The sequence below is a fragment of the Cryptomeria japonica genome, chromosome 3, assembly GCF_030272615.1.
Source record: "Cryptomeria japonica chromosome 3, Sugi_1.0, whole genome shotgun sequence".
Classification (NCBI taxonomy): domain Eukaryota; kingdom Viridiplantae; phylum Streptophyta; class Pinopsida; order Cupressales; family Cupressaceae; genus Cryptomeria; species Cryptomeria japonica.
Window position 1 is genome coordinate 990,313,188 of NC_081407.1, and position 20,874 is coordinate 990,334,061.

At 36.4% G+C, this 20,874-nt stretch overlaps 1 protein-coding gene across 5 annotated transcripts in view; it reads left to right on the forward strand.

Annotated features, from left to right (window-relative positions):
* LOC131036755 (uncharacterized) overlaps window positions 1–20,874 on the forward strand; it is a 247,129-nt gene that overhangs the window by 137,289 nt on the left and 88,966 nt on the right. For 4 of the 5 annotated variants that reach the window (XM_057968728.2, XM_057968730.2, XM_057968727.2 and 1 more), the window contains 3 exons: window positions 13,344–13,448; window positions 13,533–13,637; window positions 13,749–13,801. In XM_057968728.2, the coding sequence (XP_057824711.1) occupies window positions 13,344–13,448; window positions 13,533–13,637; window positions 13,749–13,801 (263 nt within the window). The remainder of the gene's footprint in view (window positions 1–13,343; window positions 13,449–13,532; window positions 13,638–13,748; window positions 13,802–20,874) is intronic. The other variant, XM_057968731.2, reaches the window with a different exon arrangement.

A 20,874-nucleotide genomic window follows, 5' to 3' on the forward strand; every position in this document is an offset into this window, starting at 1 on the left:
AAAGTCTAAGTTCGCATTTTTTCCTAAATGGCCGAATTTCACTATCGGAGAGGGGTCGTTTAAACAATAGAGCTCGACGTTGCCTGAAATGAATTTAATATTTGTTAAATTAATTTATTTAATTTTTCAAAATGATTAAATTGAAATTGAAATTGATGGTTTGCAGGTTGACGATGTCACGGAAAGATCCAGGAGAAGGCCTGAAGCGCAAATTGGAGACGCGATCGTGAGCGACGCTAGGAAGTAAGAATGAGGAACGTGCTGCAGGGCGCAAGGTCGAAGCGACGAAGCACAAGGAAACGCGCCACCACCTGAACCGCAAGTTGAAGTCCTAACAAGATTGAAGATAAAAGAACACTCAAAATGTGCAAAGTCAGAAATGCAAGGTTGGAAGTAATTCCAGAAAATCAGTTTAAAAACTGAAATACTTTATTGTACATGACTGCCTGTGTGCCCCACCTAGTGTATTCAAAACAAAGGGACACAGGTGAGTTATTTCCAACTACCCGATTGACTGAATTGATGTCAAATAGTGGTCGGTAGTTGAGAATATGGTTGGGGGGAATAATTGAGAATTGAATAGGCATGGGTTAAAACTGCCAGGTTCTAGAAGTCCAAGCAAGATTGAAGATAAAAGAACACTCAAAATGTGCAAAGTCAGAATTGCAAGGCTGGAAGTAATTCTAGAAAATCAGTTTAAAAACTGAAATACTTTATTGTACATGACTGCCTGTGTGCCCCACCTAATGTATTCAAAACAAAGGGACACATGTCAGTTATTTCCAACTACCCGATTGACTGAATTGATGTCAAATAGTGGTCGGTAGTTGAGAATATGGTTGGGGGGGATAACTGAGAATTGAATAGGCATGGGTTAAAACTGCCAGGTTCTAGAAGGCAGATTGTAGCTGTTGGATGTAGTCAATCCTGGCCATCGATTCAACTTGTAAAATCTATAAAAGGCAGGATGCCTCTCATTGTAAAGGGTTAGATTTTTTTAGAGTTAGATAGTTAGATCAGGTTAGAGTTTTTGTAGAAGGTTAGATTTTAGGAATAGAGTAGAGTTGTTGCAGAAATTGTTGCAATAGCAGCTGAAATCAATATATGGACATTGATTTGGTGTTTATCATCTTGGTTTCATTCTGTTTGCATGGTTTCCTTCAGCAGGCTAGATAGATCCTTTTTGGTGTGCAGGTATTTGATGGATTCGGGTTCATACCATTGGGATATGCTGATTGTGTATTCCCTTGTATGGTTAGTCTGAGCCTTTCAAATTGTGTTTAGTTCAATTGTAGGTGTCCGTCTGAGCTGCGCTAGAATTGGGTGCTTAGGTATGCACCTGCAGTCTGAAAATCTTCTAAGTCTCCCTTGAAGATTGCACCGTTCTGGTGAGGTTGTGAGTTATTTTGGCCAAGCAATGATTGGTTATGTCAAATCCGTCTACCCACATACCGGTCTTGTTAATTGTAGGTCTCCTAAATCCTTCTCCTTTGCTTTTATTCCCTAGCTTGAGAAATGCAGCATCTTAGGATGCAGACCAGCCTGTTGCAAAACGTAAGGCCCCTTGTGCTCCTAGCAAAACACATCAGATTGTTGAGCTATCCCGCAGTCATGAATTGACATTTGGAACTTGAGGTTGTCCCCTTTGATCATATAAAAAACAGCATTAGGGATCTCCTTATTTCAAGAGAGGATAGGATACTCAGCGAGTAAATTCTATTCTGCGTTGGCTAGATAGAGTTGTAGCAATACGACTTTAGCCACGTCAACACTATTTAGAATGAATCCATTAATAAATAGTCTGAGCCTTTCAAATTGTGTTTAGTTCAATTGTAGGTGTCCGTCTGAGCTGCGCTAGAATTGGGTGCTTAGGTATGCACCTGCAGTCTGAAAATCTTCTAAGTCTCCCTTGAAGATTGCACCGTTCTGGTGAGGTTGTGAGTTATTTTGGCCAAGCAATGATTGGTTATGTCAAATCCGTCTACCCACATACCGGTCTTGTTAATTGTAGGTCTCCTAAATCCTTCTCCTTTGCTTTTATTCCCTAGCTTGAGAAATGCAGCATCTTAGGATGCAGACCAGCCTGTTGCAAAACGTAAGGCCCCTTGTGCTCCTAGCAAAACACATCAGATTGTTGAGCTATCCCGCAGTCATGAATTGACATTTGGAACTTGAGGTTGTCCCCTTTGATCATATAAAAAACAGCATTAGGGATCTCCTTATTTCAAGAGAGGATAGGATACTCAGCGAGTAAATTCTATTCTGCGTTGGCTAGATAGAGTTGTAGCAATACGACTTTAGCCACGTCAACACTATTTAGAATGAATCCATTAATAAATGCAGTTTGCTATATTATTCTCATTATTAATGCTTAATAAAAGATAAACATAATTCTGTTCATATTATGTGTCATAGATTGGCCTTTCATCTTTATACTAACTTTATGATATTGTAATAACTAATTGTTCTAATTATAAAGTAGATTCAGCATACTAGGCTGTAGTCTGAAGGCAGATTGCAATTTAAAATTGATTGATGCTTGAGAGCCAGTTCTTATTAACTGCTCTTCTATCTTATCTGATCGATGGTGATTTCACTAGATGCTGTTGATTCCTTTCCTTTATATCTATCAATATGAGGGAGAGGTCACACGTCTTCATCATGTATGCTCTTTAGCTAGAGACACACCTTTTCACCATTAACACCCTTTGAAATAGTGCAACTCTTTATTATTTCTGCTCTTTGAAAGAGACATAACCTTTCGCAATTAGATCTGCACTTATTTAAATCAGATGTGCACTTCTGATTCCCAAATTATCCACCCTTCAAATGAGTTCTCCTCTCCCTTTTATACCTCATATTTGGGGGAGTCACAACTTATCATTTCATTCCTTTTGACCATTCATTAACTTTAATCCAATTTTAATTATATTTAATTATATTCTTTTATATTTTAATTTAGTTTTAGTTTTTATTCTTTTGTATTTTAATTTCATTACTGTTATTTATTATTAAATTATATTTCAAAGTGAGGACATGACAATCCGCCCCACCCAAGATTGCTTGTCCTCAAGCAATGATCAAGGAGTGTTCAAAATGACTTCCAATATGAAATGGCTTTGGAAACACACATGGATTAGACATGCTGGAAACATAGCATGAACCAAACACAGATCATGCACATGGATATATGCAAACACATAGCATACACGCAAATACATGTATTGTTAGATTCCTTCTTATTGACTAGAATGATTCATTAATTCATGTTTACCCTGCACGATGGCAGTATCAAAGCTCTGATACCAATTGTCATGTCCCCTTCTGATTTTTGTCCTAGAATAATAATTTTAAAAAGTTAGTGTCAGGGTTAGTCTTAACTAAGTAAGGTTTATGATACTTCTTATGTGGAAGATCAACATATTTTAACATAACTATTATGCCTAGATTCAATTATTGCAACTAATGAACATTTAGCTTGCATAATACATCTGATAACTATTATATTTAATTCCCAATCCCTACCTCTAACCTAATCCTCAACCTTATGAAGGATGGGGAATAACCATGTTAGGGTGCTAGAAACTATCTTTCACAAATAGTGCCTTTGTATGATGTAACACAAGCCCATTCCACCACAGGACTTGCCCATCTTGCGAGTTATTAATACCGCCTCTCCCTGACATTCCCACATTCAATCCTTCTTAGGGGCAATAGGAAAGTTTAAAGATTAGGCTACCATATAACAATTTTTAATGTATTAAGAATGTAAATGTTATGAACATGTTCTAATCATTTATTTATATGAATTTATTGTCTTAGTCCATTTGTCCATATATATATATATATATATATATATATAGGATGAATTTTTGTAATAAATGCAGTTTGCTATATTATTCTCATTATTAATGCTTATAACCTAAGTTACCGGCTCGGGTTTAGACAAAATTTTTTTGCCCTTTGGGTTCGTGGGTCGGGTTCGTCCGTATATGTGTATATATATACATATTATATTCAAAAATTTAAAGAAATATACAAAATTATAAAACTAAATACATTTGATAGTATGATACTTCATTATAGTTCGATACCAAATGCCAATTGATAGTTCAAAATGTTGAAATTATAGCTAAGTTCGGATTACATGTAATTATAGCTTGCTATGAATATTGGGCAAGACCTATATAATGTAACTTGTGGACAGGGCAAGACCTAAATAATGTAACTTGTGGATAGGACAAGACCTATTGAATGTAACTTGTAATTAAGCAAGACCTATATGTAACTTGCAATTGTATTGGACAAGACCTATATGAATTTAACTTGTAATCTATAGGTTTGATCCTATTCTTGGCGCCAAAACAATAAAGCCGACCTAGGTAAATTGGGAGGCTATGTCACATATATATACAAAGCATCATTCATGCTTATTACATATTCATTCCACACAGTGATCTCCTTTAGCGACAATCAGAGAATACATTCATTCAGCAGTAATCAGCGAATCCATACAGTCATCAGCGAATACATTCTTATCAGCAGCGAATCATCTTCTATGCTCAGCAAACTGTTTTCTGGAAACAACAAACTCCACCTTGAGGACAGCGAACCTTATTCAGAGGACAGCTAACATTATTCAGAGGACAGCAAACTAGATACAAAGGGCAGCGAACTTTCTTGAGGCAGTGAATTGGTCTACAAATGGTGTCTTGAATCAGCATTCAAGTGTACTGCAGATAAGTCATTTCTTTACTGTGTATGCCCTAGTTTGAGTACTCCATACTGCTGTTCACATTCTGCAGTTCTGATTGTTTCAAGTGTTGAAGCAGATTTGTAAAGACTCATACTGATTTGCCATAATAAGATTTGAGATTATAGCTGGGTTTTTCACCTCCACGTGGGAGGTTTTCCTAGGGTATTCTGGTGTTCTTTATGTGCATTGATTTTTTGGTTTTCTGATTTTGCTATCTATATATTACAGTTTGATCCTAAAACTAACACAAAATTGAATTGGAAGATGGAACAATGCAAAATGGTAGAAGAAAAACATTTAATAGTATGCTACTTCATCATTGATCAATGCGTGAGGAAAACCCAACGATAGAAGGGGGGTGCTTTTAGGGACATTGTAGAGTTTTTGGATGCAAAAAAATGTCAAAAATGTCTGTTTTTGTTATGTTTTGGTGCTCAAAGCCTTTGGATACACCCGGGTTCGTACTTGGCGAACCCAGACCTCTAGGTACGTAACCAGGGCAAACCCAAATGAACCCCCAAGCGAACCTGGTTCAGGTGTATGGACCAAAATAGGTGAACCCGGTAGCTGAACTTATAACATATAAATATAAAAGATAAACATAATTATGGTCATATTATGTGTCATAGATTGGCCTTTCATCTTTAATTACTAACTTTATGTAATGTCCCCTTTTTAGCAGTCATGAGGTGATCTGTTGTTAGCCCATCTTGCCATGGTCTCGAGGCCTAACCAGGACTTTACAGGGATTAGTGAAGGATTTGGCCTAGGCGATTTCAGTTTTAGGCCAATTGGAGGTGTTTTGACAGGGTTTCCAGATACTTACTATTTATAGTAAATCAATTGTGGCTCAGTGATTGGTAATATGTGAAGCATTTTTGGATGTCAGTATTTTGGTGCATTTAATTCTTCACTAGGATTGCTAATTTAATGAGCCATTAATTAACTGGGCAATTAAATTTAAAGTTCCTAAAGTTAAATTTAAATATTAAACTTTAGTGATTAATTAATGCTGGGACTAATGTTTAAAGGGAAAAATGAAAAGTTCCTTTTCATTTTGGAGACATAAGGGATAATAATATTTTATTACAACATTCTTTTATTCCACATTTATGGTGCATTAATAATTGTGCCCCAAATGGAGTTATAAATAAGAGCATTAATGCTGGTTGTGTATCTTGGAAATGGTGTTATCTTGGAATTGGTGATTTCTGGAGAAATTCAGTAGTCTTTCTAGCATTTGGGGACGTAAACCCTCAAGTGTGACATTTCTTATGCCTGTGAAAGACCAGATCTGGGAGATTAGACTATTTGTCATTGAATAAACAAGTTGGCATTGTAGGGAAACCGAATTTCAGAGGATGAGTCACTGTGGTGATTGCAAGGTATGATGGACTGGTAAATACATATACCCCAACACTCTGTTAATGATCTATTTATTATTCTAGTAGCAATACCGCCAGTTTAGTATTCGCAGGAGGTACAACAGGTAGCATGTGGTTATGAGTTTGGGTGCCTTGCGCTGAGGACAAGATGGTGACTCTGGGAACATTAAGGGAGACTCCTCCTTTTCAGTAAGATCATGTCTAGGGAGACTCCTTTCCAGCATGATACCGCAGTAGTTGCAGATATAAATAACGATCGTATTTCTTCTTCCCTTGGTCGTGTTTAGTCACAATAACAAAATAACAAAATGGAGTGAAGTGAGGCCTCTAAGGATTCCCGAGATCTTCATCACTAGAATTGCTGGAAGTGGACTCCACATGGTCAAGCTCTGCCAAAATAATATCAACTAGCCCTGTTTTTGTGATTGTAGCATTGTCATCAATGTATGTTGTCTCTAAATCCCATTGTGCTGCTGGACACTCTTTGTACAAAAGTGTCTTGCGATCAATGAGACGCAAAGCACTATTTACAGCCCCAAGCTTCTCTTCAGAGAGTAGATGATGCTATAAGTAGATCAGTTCCTCTTAGCAATAGAAGAACTAGAAACTTGAGATAGCAATCGAATAGCTAGAGTGGTAGTCAAAGAAATCTGTCAATGCCAATTCCACCACAAAACTGGGCCCTCTTGTGCTATAGTTGCCATATCTATCTTGGCTGCCTCAAAATAATCCTTAAGAGTAGCAAATTTTTCCACTCAATACAAATGGTGTTGGCCTCTCTAGGATCATACATGTTTTCGATGGCCCTAAAGAACCCTGCCTTCACCTTAGCATCTTATATGGGTGTAACTCTATCAAGTCCTTGTTTGTACCTCTTGGGGTTCAATGCATAGGCAACCATGTGGAAGAGAGTGTTGAGCTTCTCCCATTTCTGATGAATGATTGGCAAAGGTGCCCATTATAGAATGCTAATGTGGGGTCCTCTCACATGATTGTAATGTCCTCATTTTTACTCCATCTTGTTATGCTAGTGTTGGACAGTTTTTAGGGTTTTCCATAGGTTTCAAGATTCATTGGGAGAGTTCCGATGTTCTTGTGATCTCAGTTCTAGTTTCAGTGTGTTTCGACAATAGTTGCTATTTATAGTAAGTGCTCGTTTGGCATAGATCTATCATGGTGTTTTTGGTTTTGTTCTCTTAGTCTCAGAGAACATTAATAATTATAGTAAGTGTTTTGCATGGCACCATTTTTTCTAGGTTTTTCTAGCTTTGTTCTCTTTGGTCCTCAGGGAATATTGCTATTTAGAGTAACTGCATGGATGGCACCGATATTTCTAGTTTTTTCTAGGTTTGTTTCTTTTTGCTCCTTGAAGTACATTGCTATTTATAGTAATTTCTTGTATGGCATTGATCTTTTTGGGTTTTCTTGGTTTGTTCCCTTTGGTTCTTAGAAAAGACTACTATTTATAGTATATGCTCATGTCGGCATTAGTTATCATCTTTCAGCTTCAATTATGTTTTGGCATGATTGAATGTCTATTTCTGGTGTCTTGGTGAGTTTCATAAGTTGATATTATTATGATATTTACACTAAAGTTATAAAGTGACTTCAAATTATAAAGTCGTAAGTGTTGATCCCAAAGTTGGATGCCTAGGTTGTGGGGTAAACAAAACTTAATTGCTTTTAAAACATATTGAGAGCTTTTAGAGGGAAAATAAAATATTTGGAAGTGCCCTAATTTCCTCCAAACTCTATAAATTGGATTTTTGGCTCTCATTTCATCATAAAAAGTTTGAACACATAACAAAATGCTGTTGGAATGAATAGAGGAATTTCTCCTGGGTGTTGTGGAGGATGAATATCCTCGTCAAATACACTAGTTTCAGTGATGAAATATCCTCCCTTGCTGGTTTGGTGTTTTCTTTGGAGTTTAAACAGTGTTTGGTAAAAATCGTGGTGTCCCATGCAGTTTGACAGTTGGGAGGTGATTTAGAAGTATTGTGTGGTGAGTATCGGCATTTGCAAAGGTAGTTACGCTCTACAAACAGCTACAGCAGCTATGTATGGTCTTTGAAAAAGCATATCAGAAAACTTGTGATGTCATGTATCCTTCATTACACATCAGAAATCTTGTGATATCTTCTGTTTTCCAAGTGCTGGATGAATGTTTTCAAGGTACCTTCATGATGTATTTCAGTTTGAATGTCTCTAATCTGAAATGAAGCTAGTTTTCTTGGATGTTTACTTTTCACAAAATTGCAACAGCAGAAAACATACATATTGCAAATAATTTCAAATTGTGATAACAATAAATCTACATTGGCATGCTCATTGTTGTTCAATTTGTTGATCGTTTTTGCAAGGTCTCAAATTTATACACACACACACATACATTTATACACACACACACACACACACACATACACATACACATACACATACACATACACATACACATACACATACACATAGACACGCACGCTCACACACACACACACACACACACACACACACACACACACACACACACATATATATATATATCAGAGTTCTGAGTTCTGGGACTTGCCAGGACTCAGCGAGTCTTGAGCCGAGTGACCCCTTCTATCGTTGGGTTTTTCTCACATCTAACACCTTGTGCGGCTTATCATTGCTACCCTACAAACCCGTTAACGCCTCGACTTCTGAATCCCCACTAGTTAGTAAGACTTACCTTAGATGCCTTTGTAGGATGGATGCAGACTCCTTTGAGCCATAGACTTCTAGTTATTGTTTTGATATTTGTTTGGAACATTTGATGTCATGGATTTCATATTCCATGAGTATTGTATACATTTGACAATATTTATATATCTAAGCATGCTATTTCCTTCAACTATAATTTGCGTTTACAATTATGTGATTGATGTATACTTGTGTATGTGATCAAATTAGCTTCTACTTGATGATGTTATTCACTTGCCAAGTCTGCAAAGAATTTTTTTGCCGAGTCCCAAGCCTTGAGTTGAGTCACCCTCACCGAGTCCGCTTTGAGTTTGAATCTCATTTCTATGGTGTATATATAAAATAATTTAGGGGTGTTCTTTGTCATGTCCCTGCCATAAGATTTCTTCATAGTTTCCAAGATTGCTGGAACTTGCTACCACCACTTGTTGTCAACAATCAAGTATCATAAAACGAAAGCATTAATGCTTATTCCTAGATTGAAGGAAATGTTATATATTGTTTGATTGACCCTCTTTCCTAAATTGAAGGAAGTGTTATATATTATTTCATTGACCCTCTTAAATAGTGATGGTTTCCCTTTAGCAACATTGATTTTGTTAATATGGGATTAGTTAGGAAATGATAAGGAGAGGTGCGAATTAGTATGAGAAGACAACAATACATGAAGAGGCACTCCTCTCCAATGGGTCATGATTTTAGGGAAGAGAGACAGCCAACCGGTGATGGAGGCATAAGAGGATCATTCACAGCAGTCAAGAAGGCATCGAATGATTAGAAATCAGAATCCCTGGAAGTTCAAATCTCTTAATTGGCAGAGCACATTTCTTAGCTAGCAGATTATTGCAGCCATTGTTGAAAATATAATGATCTTGATTATAAATTAAATACTTATTTACAATTATGATTATGTCTGAATATTACTAGAGTTAAGGCAGATATAGGGCCTATAATATAGATATTATAATTATTCTTATCTTATACATTATTACAAAAATAACAAGATTTACATTGGTAATTCAAGATTATATAATAATTGGATTAATCTAATTAATTACATAATTACTCATAATCCATTTGAAGTTAGTACACTCCTAGCCCATTCCTTAATCACTCGCTATTGCCCCTTAAGAGGATAGGTTGGTTTCGTTAGGGAGAGGCAGAGTAATTCCTCACAAGGTTGGTGAATCCCAAGATGAGATATGGAGGGGTTCCTGAAGCCTAGAGGGAGCCTACTTATAGATTGGTTTCCAAGTGCTGTATGACAAGTAATTTCCCATCCTCCTTAGGTTTGATGATTAGGAGAGAAGTAAGGAATTAGGGCTCAAGTGTGTTAATTGTCAAATGTATTATGAATCATTAATTGTTTCTTAATGTAATCTAATTTAAATGCATTGTGATGTATGTTAATCATTGGTAATTGGCAGCCTCCTAGTTGGGGACATTACATTCTTCCAATGACTGCCCTTATTTTGTCAATCATAGTATCGCAATCATACACCTCTCCAAGGCTAGGTGCATTGGAATCCCCATATCTAATGACTTGGGAAACTGAGATAATGATGAAGACTATACATTTTGCTTCGCCCCAAAAAACATCACTCTTCACTATATCCTTCACCCTCATCTCTTGCTTTCTCTTAGACTTGGGCCATCGATTCCATTCAATTGTCATAACCATTTGTTGCCTCTTGCAACTCAAGTATTCTCTTCAATAGAATGAGATAGGATGCATATCTAGTCTCGACAATTTTCAATAAGTCCTTAGAGAAGGTCTTAAAGAGTGCATGTGAAGTGTGGTGGTTGCAGATAAACATCTACACATCTCTACCATCGTTGACAATTTCATTTATCCAATCAGTCTTTCCCATGTCCTTGATTTTATGATTCATGGCATGCACACAACATGGAGTCCCAATATGTCTATAGTTGCTTGAATTAATTTCCCTTTTGCTTTGCACACATGGGTTGCATCTGTCACTACTTGGATTACATTTTGTGGCTCAACCTCCTCAATAGTATCCTTGAGGATTTGAAGCTGAAAATCAACATCTTTGAGAGGCCCTGAACAATCAAATGCCTTAGAAAAAATGGGCTCTTCAAACATCTAACCATGATAGTGATGAGTGGATGATGCCTATTGTTCATCCACCCAGCCGTGACTATACTGCATCCACTTGCCATCCAACATTCCTTCATTTTTTCCATCAACACATTTATCTTGGAATAGTCCTTAACCAACATTGTGCTTGTCAATTTTGTCTCTCCTAGTGGCATATATACTGGTCCTGCCCTGCTACCATCGTGACTGCCTTATAATAAGGAGATTGAGCCACATGGAATGGAATGCCATTGGCAAAGAAAAAATTGCTTGTGGCATCATCTGCATTATCCTTCTTCTGTGCATTGAATAGTTCAGCTATTGGGTTAGGAGTACGATTTGTAAATTTGGATTCCTCCTTAGCTTATGTTGCATGGACCCTTGAAGCAGAACTTGGCATATCTGCAACTTGCCTTGCAAAGTAGAGGTAGAACCGTGTGGCTAGCTTTGACGACCCATTGACCTATTAGACGAAGAAGTAGATAAAGGTGCATCTACATTGTCTTCATCACTGACACTCTTATAGCTTACATATCTCAATCTTGAATTTCAACTTTGCTAGGCTCTCCAAAAACTTGCATCCTTCCACACCTTTTCCTTAGATTTGAAGGAGGTGGGCATTAACTCTAGTAATGCTATCTTGAAATTCAAGGCCACAAAAGTGGCACTTCCACAACCTTGTGCCCTCAGATGTCCCAAGCTTGCTTTGTGATTTTTTAACCAATTGTTTCAAAGGAGACATACAATCAAAGGGACCCTTCACAAAATTTGTCAGAAATGTGGCGAGGTGATTCATACTTGCAGCTACATTTGCAATGGAATTGGTGGTTTGGGTTTCACCATCATGGTCACTCTTCCTAGCGTCATATTCAGTAGTTTTTACTCTCAACCTCGTCCTCACTCATGCCATGAGAGCTCATTGTGATGCTACAATAAACAATATAAAATTTATAAGTTTATAATTTTAATTAAAACCCAGACTTGCATGCGGCATAATGCAAAGGATTAGGAGAGAACAATTTTCTTATTCTTTTTCTTGCTTCAAATCACACAAAGCACAAAAGAAAAGGATACACAAATAAAAATCTTTGTCAACCATGGATTTAGCTTTTATTTTCCTTACTTTAGGTTGCAGAAAGCGCAGAAGTAGAGGACACACAAAAGTTTCATCCTAGTTTGACAAAATAAAAAATAATAAATTTGAACACAAAGTTTAGACTACTAATTTCAATTTGTAAAACACTAAACTTAAATAAAAATAATAATATGACTGTCATGTCTATGGATATGATTTTTCTTTTAAATTTTCAAATTTCAATGTTGAATTTTGATGACAATATGAACAAAGAACATTGAACAATGAATAAGCACTTGCGGCTTGTTTATGAAATTATGAACAAAACTAAAATATGTAAATGAAACTAAAAATAAATAAATAAATAAAATGCATAAATCAGTCATAGAAGCCTACCTTATGCTGAAAAATCCTACAAACTTGGTGTAGAATTTCTGTTTTCCTCTTCTTCTTGCTCCTCCTTGTCTCTGTTGCACTTTCAGCACTTCACTCATTCTTTCACTCCACTCACTCTTTCGCTTCTTGTCAACCTTGCTGTTGAAATGAATCAGTGAGTAAAAATAAAGATTATGGGGTGTTCTATAGGGTTTCGGAGGCATTGATGGGGCCTATTGGCCATTAGTGTTCAGCCTTGGGCACTGGTTCCAATAAAAATAAGTTTTTTCTTTCACTTTTTGGGCCTGCCAGCTGCGGGAGATGCCTAGGCATCCCAGGGAGGGTCGGAGGACACCTGGGAGTCCCCTTGCTATCCCAGGGACATCCAGGCATCCTTTCCATCTTTGCGGCATCGACAAGTCTCGGTGGAGGTGCCAGTGCGGCAAGGGGATGTCTCCCTCAAGTCTCCCCATCCTTGGGATGTCCTTGTCCCGGAAACATGGGGATTTTTTTAGGGATGCATCCCTGTAGTTTACTGGTTTTAGTGGCTTTTATTGAGTGTTTATGGTGAGGGTGGGGCATGGAAATGATTTCTAAATACCTTATAGATATATACTTTGATATGCCCTACCAACTTATTCGCCTAAAAGATGTTACATGCAGCTCATCTCATCTCATAGTTACAGAGTTGGAAGTTAAGATATTATTGTCAATAAAAATAATATGCATCTACTGTTTATATATTCATCATAATTTTATGAAAGAGTTTTTATTGGCTAGCATTTTGCTCAAGTCTCACTTTGACTTCTTACCTTTGCAAACATTTCCCCTTAAAATAATTACTTCATTTTCAAACTTCTGAGCATGAAGAGGAATATTGTTCTTCTCTTGAGCTGTGAAGTTCATCATTGATCTTTTCCTGTGCAGCGGTATTCAAAAACAAGTAAGCAAAGACTTGATCGGGCAATACTGACATTTTTCCAGCATTTTCGAAAATCATATGTGGGTGACCAGGCAATGCATTCTTCAAAGGTAATGCAGTCCTTGCCGAAGGGAAATACTAAATTTTTGCATACATTTTTCAATCCAATGCTTAAATATTGCACTAAATTGCAGCAGCTTTATTCTCGTTTATCTGAGCTTCTGGGACTGCAAGATCATCTTATGGTACTGAATGTCATTGTCAGCAAGATTGCCACTAATTTAAAATGCTACACACAGGTGAAGTTTCCTTTTACCTTAATGTATTTACTTATCTGTTTATTTTTAATCAATTCAGATTGCATTGCTCTATGACACAGGATTATCATTGTGCTATGCCTTTTATTGCAGAGTGAAGATGTGATTGAGCACACATTAGCCCTCTTCCTGGAGTTAGCATCTGGGTAAGTTTACTTTTTGCTTTGTTAAAAGTTGACTTTTCCGGTAAGGGAATACATGCATCATTTAATTCCTAAACTTTGACACAGCATTTGATTATGGAAAGATTATTTTTACAAAAATGATTATCAGAATCTGTTGTGGCTGTACTTCCAAACCCATTTCTTTCCTGCCATCAACATAGACAGTGAGAACAAAGAAAAACACAAGTTATATTAATGTTCATGCATGCCTGTGAAAGGAAGACCCCTCAAAGAAGTGACCATAAGGGGGACCGATAAAGACTAAAATTGGTGCTAATTTATATGAAAGAGTGGAGTGAAAGAAGGACTAATGATTATCATGCCTCAGATGAAGGGCCATTACACTATCCAATGATGTCCTTAGGAAATGATTGGGGCTAAGAGGGTTTGGTGGACAATCCTGAGAGGAAACACAATATTGAATATTCCTAATAGAATGACTGATAGAAGCTGAAGGAATTCACTCTTGCATTTTGTAGTTGTGTGCCACCTGCTAATTGAAACCCCTTGACCATGGGAATTCCTAATCATTTCCAATTTTTTAAAAATGTAGTAGCCTGAAGTTTAGGACCCCAATCATCCCCTACCATAATTACCTCTGAAATACCTCCTCCTCCTAGATTTCTTTTTGTTGGTTCCTTGTATTTTGTCACCCTGTCTTGTTCAAAGTTATGTGCTGATGTGTCATATAGTTTGGCAACTTTGTCCTTGTACTCCTTGTACTCTGGTAGGAATTGGTTTGTTGCTCAATGGTTTTCTTACTCTCCTCGAGTTTCTTCAATTTGTATCATATTACAATGTAATGTCCCCAAGTAAGTTTACCCATTTATGACATCATAGTTCCAACATTCTCAAAGCAAATAGAAATAGAAATAGAAATTAACATCACGATGGAGTTCAACTTAAAAACCTTACTACCAATGTAAGTTTGAAAAGAATTATGATCTTGAATAGGACACTTTGATACCTCAGCGTGACGACTCCCTCAGGGTTTTGGATCTAAGCCCATGCCTAATTTTGGGACGACACCCTCAAGGTCTTACATGGGTCGCTGATCTCTACCCATCTTGGGATAGACGCCCGATGGTTTTACACAGGCCTTTCCCTATTCATTCATACAACCTTCCGACTACATTCATATTAAGGATTAACAATTTGTTTCTGTCTCGTTTAATTGTTCTAACTTGTTCATTTGCTAGTTACGGATAAGAGTTTGTATGATAAAGAATAAATAGTTCAATTAATAAGTTTGCCAGATTGGACTTCTGTTCTGTGTCGTCCTTCACAGTGCCTCTGCGGTGTAAGACTAAAGTGCCTCAGCAGATTGTTGGGATTAATAATCCCTGAATATCAATCTCTAACGATTCCTACAGAGATTCTCCCCTCTATCCCCCTTTATTCCCTTTTTTTCCATTTATTGGTTTCCTAACCTTAAGATATATGAATTCCAACGACTTCTTCATAAGTCGTGACTCTAATAAGAAACGCATCTTTATGTGGAGGCGTCTTCTATCGGTGATTAGTTATTAATGTAATCGGTGGGAGTAAATTACATTAGCAACTTTATGTAATAACAACGATGATGATGAATCGTCTAAGGTTTATGATCAATCCAATTTAATATATACTCGGTATTAATCATACAACTGAAGGTTTTAACTAGCGATTTCCATGACAAACATGTGATCATCGATTACCATTTTGATCTTAGACTTCCTTAATATAGGTGCTGCCTTAAAGTATGGTTTATTTAAACGATGGGAAAGCAGACAGATCTAACATGTGTCAGATCTTGTCTGCCACCATATTGTTATATATTGTTTATTAATGTTTTATTAGTCTTATTAGTTATTGTTGCCTTGTCAATATTACATTATGATTACCATGTAAATAAGAATATTATGTAATATTTAATGAATATGTATTATTAATTTAATTATGTGTAATAATCCATTTATTATGTTTATGAAACTAATTACATAATACTATAGAGTTTCAGTCATAAACTCATATAATTAAATAACTGATACATAATTATTTTCAGATATCAATCACTATTATGGGGACATCATAGTCCTCCCCACTCAAAATTGCTTGTCCTCAAGCAATTTACAATCATTTATCAATAATAACACAAAGTATATATATGAACATACAAGGCATACACAAAGTATACACATGAATGTACGAAGACACAAAGCATACACAAAGTATACACATAGAAAACACGAAGCATACACATGGATATATGCAAACACGAAGCATACATGTGAATACACGTATTCTTAGATTTCTTCTTATTGACTAGAATGGTTCATTGATTCATCTTTACCCTGCAGGATGGCAGGATCAAAGCTCTGATACCATTTGTAATGTCCCCAAGTAAGTTTACCCATTTATGACATCATAATTCCAACATTCTCAAAGCAAATAGAAATAGAAATAGAAATTAACATCACGATGGAGTTCAACTTAAAAACCTTACTACCAATGTAAGTTTGAAAATAATTGTGATCTTGAATAGGATGCTTTGATACCTTAGTGTGACGACTCCCTCAGGGTTTTGGATCCAAGCCCAAGCCTAATTTTGGGACGACGCCCTCAAGGTCTTACATGGGTCGCTGATCTCTACCCATCTTGGGATAGACGCCCGATGGTTTTACACAGACCTTTCCCTATTCATTACAACCTTCCGACTACATTCATATTAAGGATTAACAATTTGTTTCTGTCTTGTTCAATTGTTCTAACTTGTTCATTTGCTAGTTACGGATAAGAGTTTGTATGATAAAGAATAAATAGTTCAATTAATAAGTTTGCTAGATTGGACTTCGGTTCTGTGCCGTCCTTCACAGTGCCTCTACAGTGTAAGACTAAAGTGCCTCAGCAGATTGTTGGGATTAATAATCCCTGAGTATCAATCTCTGATGATTCCTACAGAGATTCTCCCCTCTATCCCCCTTTATCCCCCTTTTTTCCTTTTATCGGATTCCTAACCTTAAGATATATGAATTCCAACGACTTCTTCATAAGTCATGACTCTAATAAGAAACGCATCTTTATGTGGAGGCGTCTTCTATCGGTGATTAGTTATTAATGTAATCGGTGGGAGTAAATTACATTAGCAACTTTATGTATAAACAGCGATGATAATGAATCATCTAAGGGTTATGATCAATCCAATTTAATATATACTCGGTATTAATCATACAACTGAAGGTTTTAACTAGCGATTTCCATGATAAACATGTGATCATCGATTACCATTTTGATCTTAGACTTCCTTAATATAGGTGCTGCCTTGATGTATGGTTTATTTAAAGGATGGGAAAGCAGACAGATCTGACATGTGTCAGATCTTGTCTGCCACTATATTGTTATATATTGTTTATTAATGTTTTATTAGTCTTATTAGTCATTGTTGCCTTGTCAATATTACATTATGATTACCATGTAAATAAGAATATTATGTAATATTTAATGAATATGTATTATTAATGTAACTATGTGTAATAATCCATTTATGTTTATGAAACTGATTACATAATACTATAGAGTTCTAGTCATAAACTCATATAATTAAATAACTAATACATAAGTATATTCAGATATCAATCACTATTACGGGGACATCACATACAATCTTGTTGGAATACTTCATATTCTTCTAGTTGCCACTGGAAAAGTCCGCTTAAATACCTAGTGTTTATCTCTCTATTTGATAAAACAAATAGACAAGTTAATTATAGAGATGTAGAGTAAAATATATCTTTATTTGCACATGAAATTATCACAGAAGAAGACCAAACATGGTTAGCTCGTGATCAAAGTTGATCTGACTAGATCATGCTACTTGGCCATTGTTTTGGAAACAAAGTTTCATCTTTTTGAAGTTTTGGTCATATCTCCCTAAGAATGCAACCGTGGATACCTATTATGATATTATCACATTGATATCACCCATATTAACCACATAGAAGTCTTTCTAATGTGATGCTTAGTTGTTGGATTATGGGGTAGTGAACCCATTTGCCATGACCACCCTTAATCCTTCAAAGTCTTCAGTTGCCAAATTCATCCTTATCACCAATCCTTCATCGATGAAGCTATGGGTGGCACCATTATCTACTAGGATAGTCATTTTTTGTCCTCGTAGAACACTACTAAGTCAAAAAGGGTGGTATTTGGTTGCCCCCGAGAGTGTGGCTAAGGTTCCATTTTCTTCATCGTCTTGTCTTCTTTTCTTTCTATGAGTTTCAAATTCTTTTTCACTCATTTCTTCATTCGATATGGCTTCCAAGTTGTGTCTTGTCCTCTTTTTGCACACCTATGTCTTGCCACTCATTTCTCCTTACAATATAAACAAAATCCCTTCTTTCAAAGCTTTGACCTTTCTTCTCATGTTGTGTGTGATTGAGGAGGTAGTGTCCTTGGTTGCCGGTGTCTTTTGTAGGATGGTTGGTTATGTGACCTTGAAGGCATATTCTTTGAATAGCTCTTTTCTTTTGTTGTTGTGATTTCTAACCTCAAGGCCTTTTGGATTGCATCTTGAAGAGACATGGGGTCAAGGGTGCTCACCAAACCATGGATTGATTCTAATAACCCTTCGATAAATAAGTATGTTAGCCTTTTCTCGGTAATCCTAGCTACCATGATTGAGATCCTTTGAAATTCGGCCACATATCTACAAACCCTTGTTGTTTCAACTAAGTTCTTTAAGTGCTTTTAGGATGCTTTACCATTACTAAATACCTTTGAAATTTGGCCACATATCTATTGATCCTTCTTGTTTCAATTGAGTTAATTATTTGAAGTGCTTGTTAGGATGGTTTTGATCAAATTGATCTATTAGTTTGTGTTTAAATTTATTATAGGTTGTTATGTTTTGGTGCCCTTGAGTAATAATACCATGATGCCACCAATTGTGTGAAACCCATTCGAAATGTAAAATGACAAATTTGATAGCATCCTCTTCCGTAATGGGACTAAGGGAGAAATAGGTGTCCAAACTTTTGGATCCATAAATTTGTAGTTACTTTTCCTGATCTGTCAATATTGGGGAGCGCCATTTTACTCACCCACTGATGAAAGTTTTTATTACATTGTTGTTTTCCTTTCTAGGGGTATTGCATGCCCTAGCATCACAATATAACTCAATGGAATATTTCTCTTGATTCAGGGTCCATTCTTGAGTAGGCCTTAGTCGTTAATGGGTGGATTAGTTTCTTCTTCTTTTCTTGTTGGCTCTTCAGTAGGTAAGAATAAGGGTCTTGTTAACCCAGGTTTTGATCCTCGTGGTGATTTGTTGTTATTTTCTGAGGGTTGACAACTCTCCCATTAGTTTGTTTGGGTCTAAGAGTATTGATTGTGTTATTCATGCTTTGTAGGGTTTGGAGAAGTACTTGAGTTTTCCTCTTGTTTTGTTCCATGAAGGCCCTCAACTTATTTCTTAGTTCATCCATTTTATTTCCATGAGTAGGGTTGCTACTTGCTGCTAGTTTCCTTCTTTCTCTTTTCAATGCCCCTTGGGCTCTTTGGCTTAATTGCATAAACTACTCTTTTTGATCCTTAGGCTGGTAAGATCAAGGCTTTTTGATACAAATTATAATGTCTCTTCTTGGGATCTTCCCAATTTCTACCCTAGAGTAGTAATTATAGCTTAAGTCTAAGGAGGTAATTCATTTACAAACATAATAATATAGAATATAATCAAATGATTTAAGATAATCTTGGTTTAGGTCCTACAATAATATTAATAATCATCAAGAAGTAAGAATTTATGATAACATCTAAATTTACAAGCATTAACAATAAATATCAAGATTTCATGATAACATATAAATCCATATAAACACCAGTCATATTTAAACCAAAATACATCAAAAGCATTTATAATTATTCCAAGGCATATTCTTATAGTAATCATATTAGGAATTCGTTGGAAATGTTTGAAAACCGCAATCTCAAGGATGGTTGTCCTTGTGTTGCGAGAGGATGGGTGGATCCCTGTCCATCTATCTCAGGGTCGCATACTTGAGAAGGCCCTCAAGCCCAAGAGCATTCATATGCCTCTTGACCCATGAGAATGCATCTTGAGGTGGTGTACTTGAAAAGTCACTCAAGCCAAAGAGCACTCATTTGCCCCTTGACACATGAACATGGTAGGATCTTAGGTCCACTCCATCCCTCAGTCCACCTTGGAGGTGCACTTACCAACCCATGAGCATGGAAGGATCTCCAATCCATCGATCTTGGGGTGGTGTGCTTGATAAGATGCATGAAGATTGGCTTCTTCAACAAGCCTAGGAGCACCCATATGCCTCCTGGCCCACGAGCTTCAATCTCAAGTTGGTGTGCTTGATGAAGGAAAGGCCGGTACTTCACCTCTTATCAACTCGAAATGCTGGCTGTCCTTACTATTTGCAAGCCATTTCTAATATATTCGAAACCAATTACTTTTGGAAATTAGCTATATGAGTTTGCTACTAAATATTCTTAAAAGGAAATGCAATTAAATTACTTACAATTAGCAATCACTTAATTTCTGCAAGGTATAGCTATGCATCTATTTATTTGTAATCTAATATTATTCTTAAACTTATCGCACAATATTATTATTGCCGAAGACAATATTTATTTCTGCCCTTTATGACTCAATTTCCTTATTATTTTCCAATTTCCATTTCATGCCTTCCCCTATTGAAATGACTCCCATTTTATATCTTTATTTTGGTGGGAGAGAGACACGTCCATTTGTTAATCATCATCTCCCTTGCAAGGTACACCTCGCTTCTTAAATCAAGCTATGTCCTTCAAAATGTTAAAAACTGCTTATTAATATTAGTTAAAGGAATTGCTGCCCAAATATTAGTATCGGTCAGCCTCTTAATTCCAGCATGCCTATTAACCTTGGGTTGGCCTTGAACAGACTACTACTATCTTAAATAATTATATTTCTCTTTAATGAGGTTGTCCTTCATTTAAGCTGCCATCGCCCAGTTTGAGTATTGTAACATACACCCCTGTTTTTTTTGTTTTGTTTTTCTGTTTTTTGA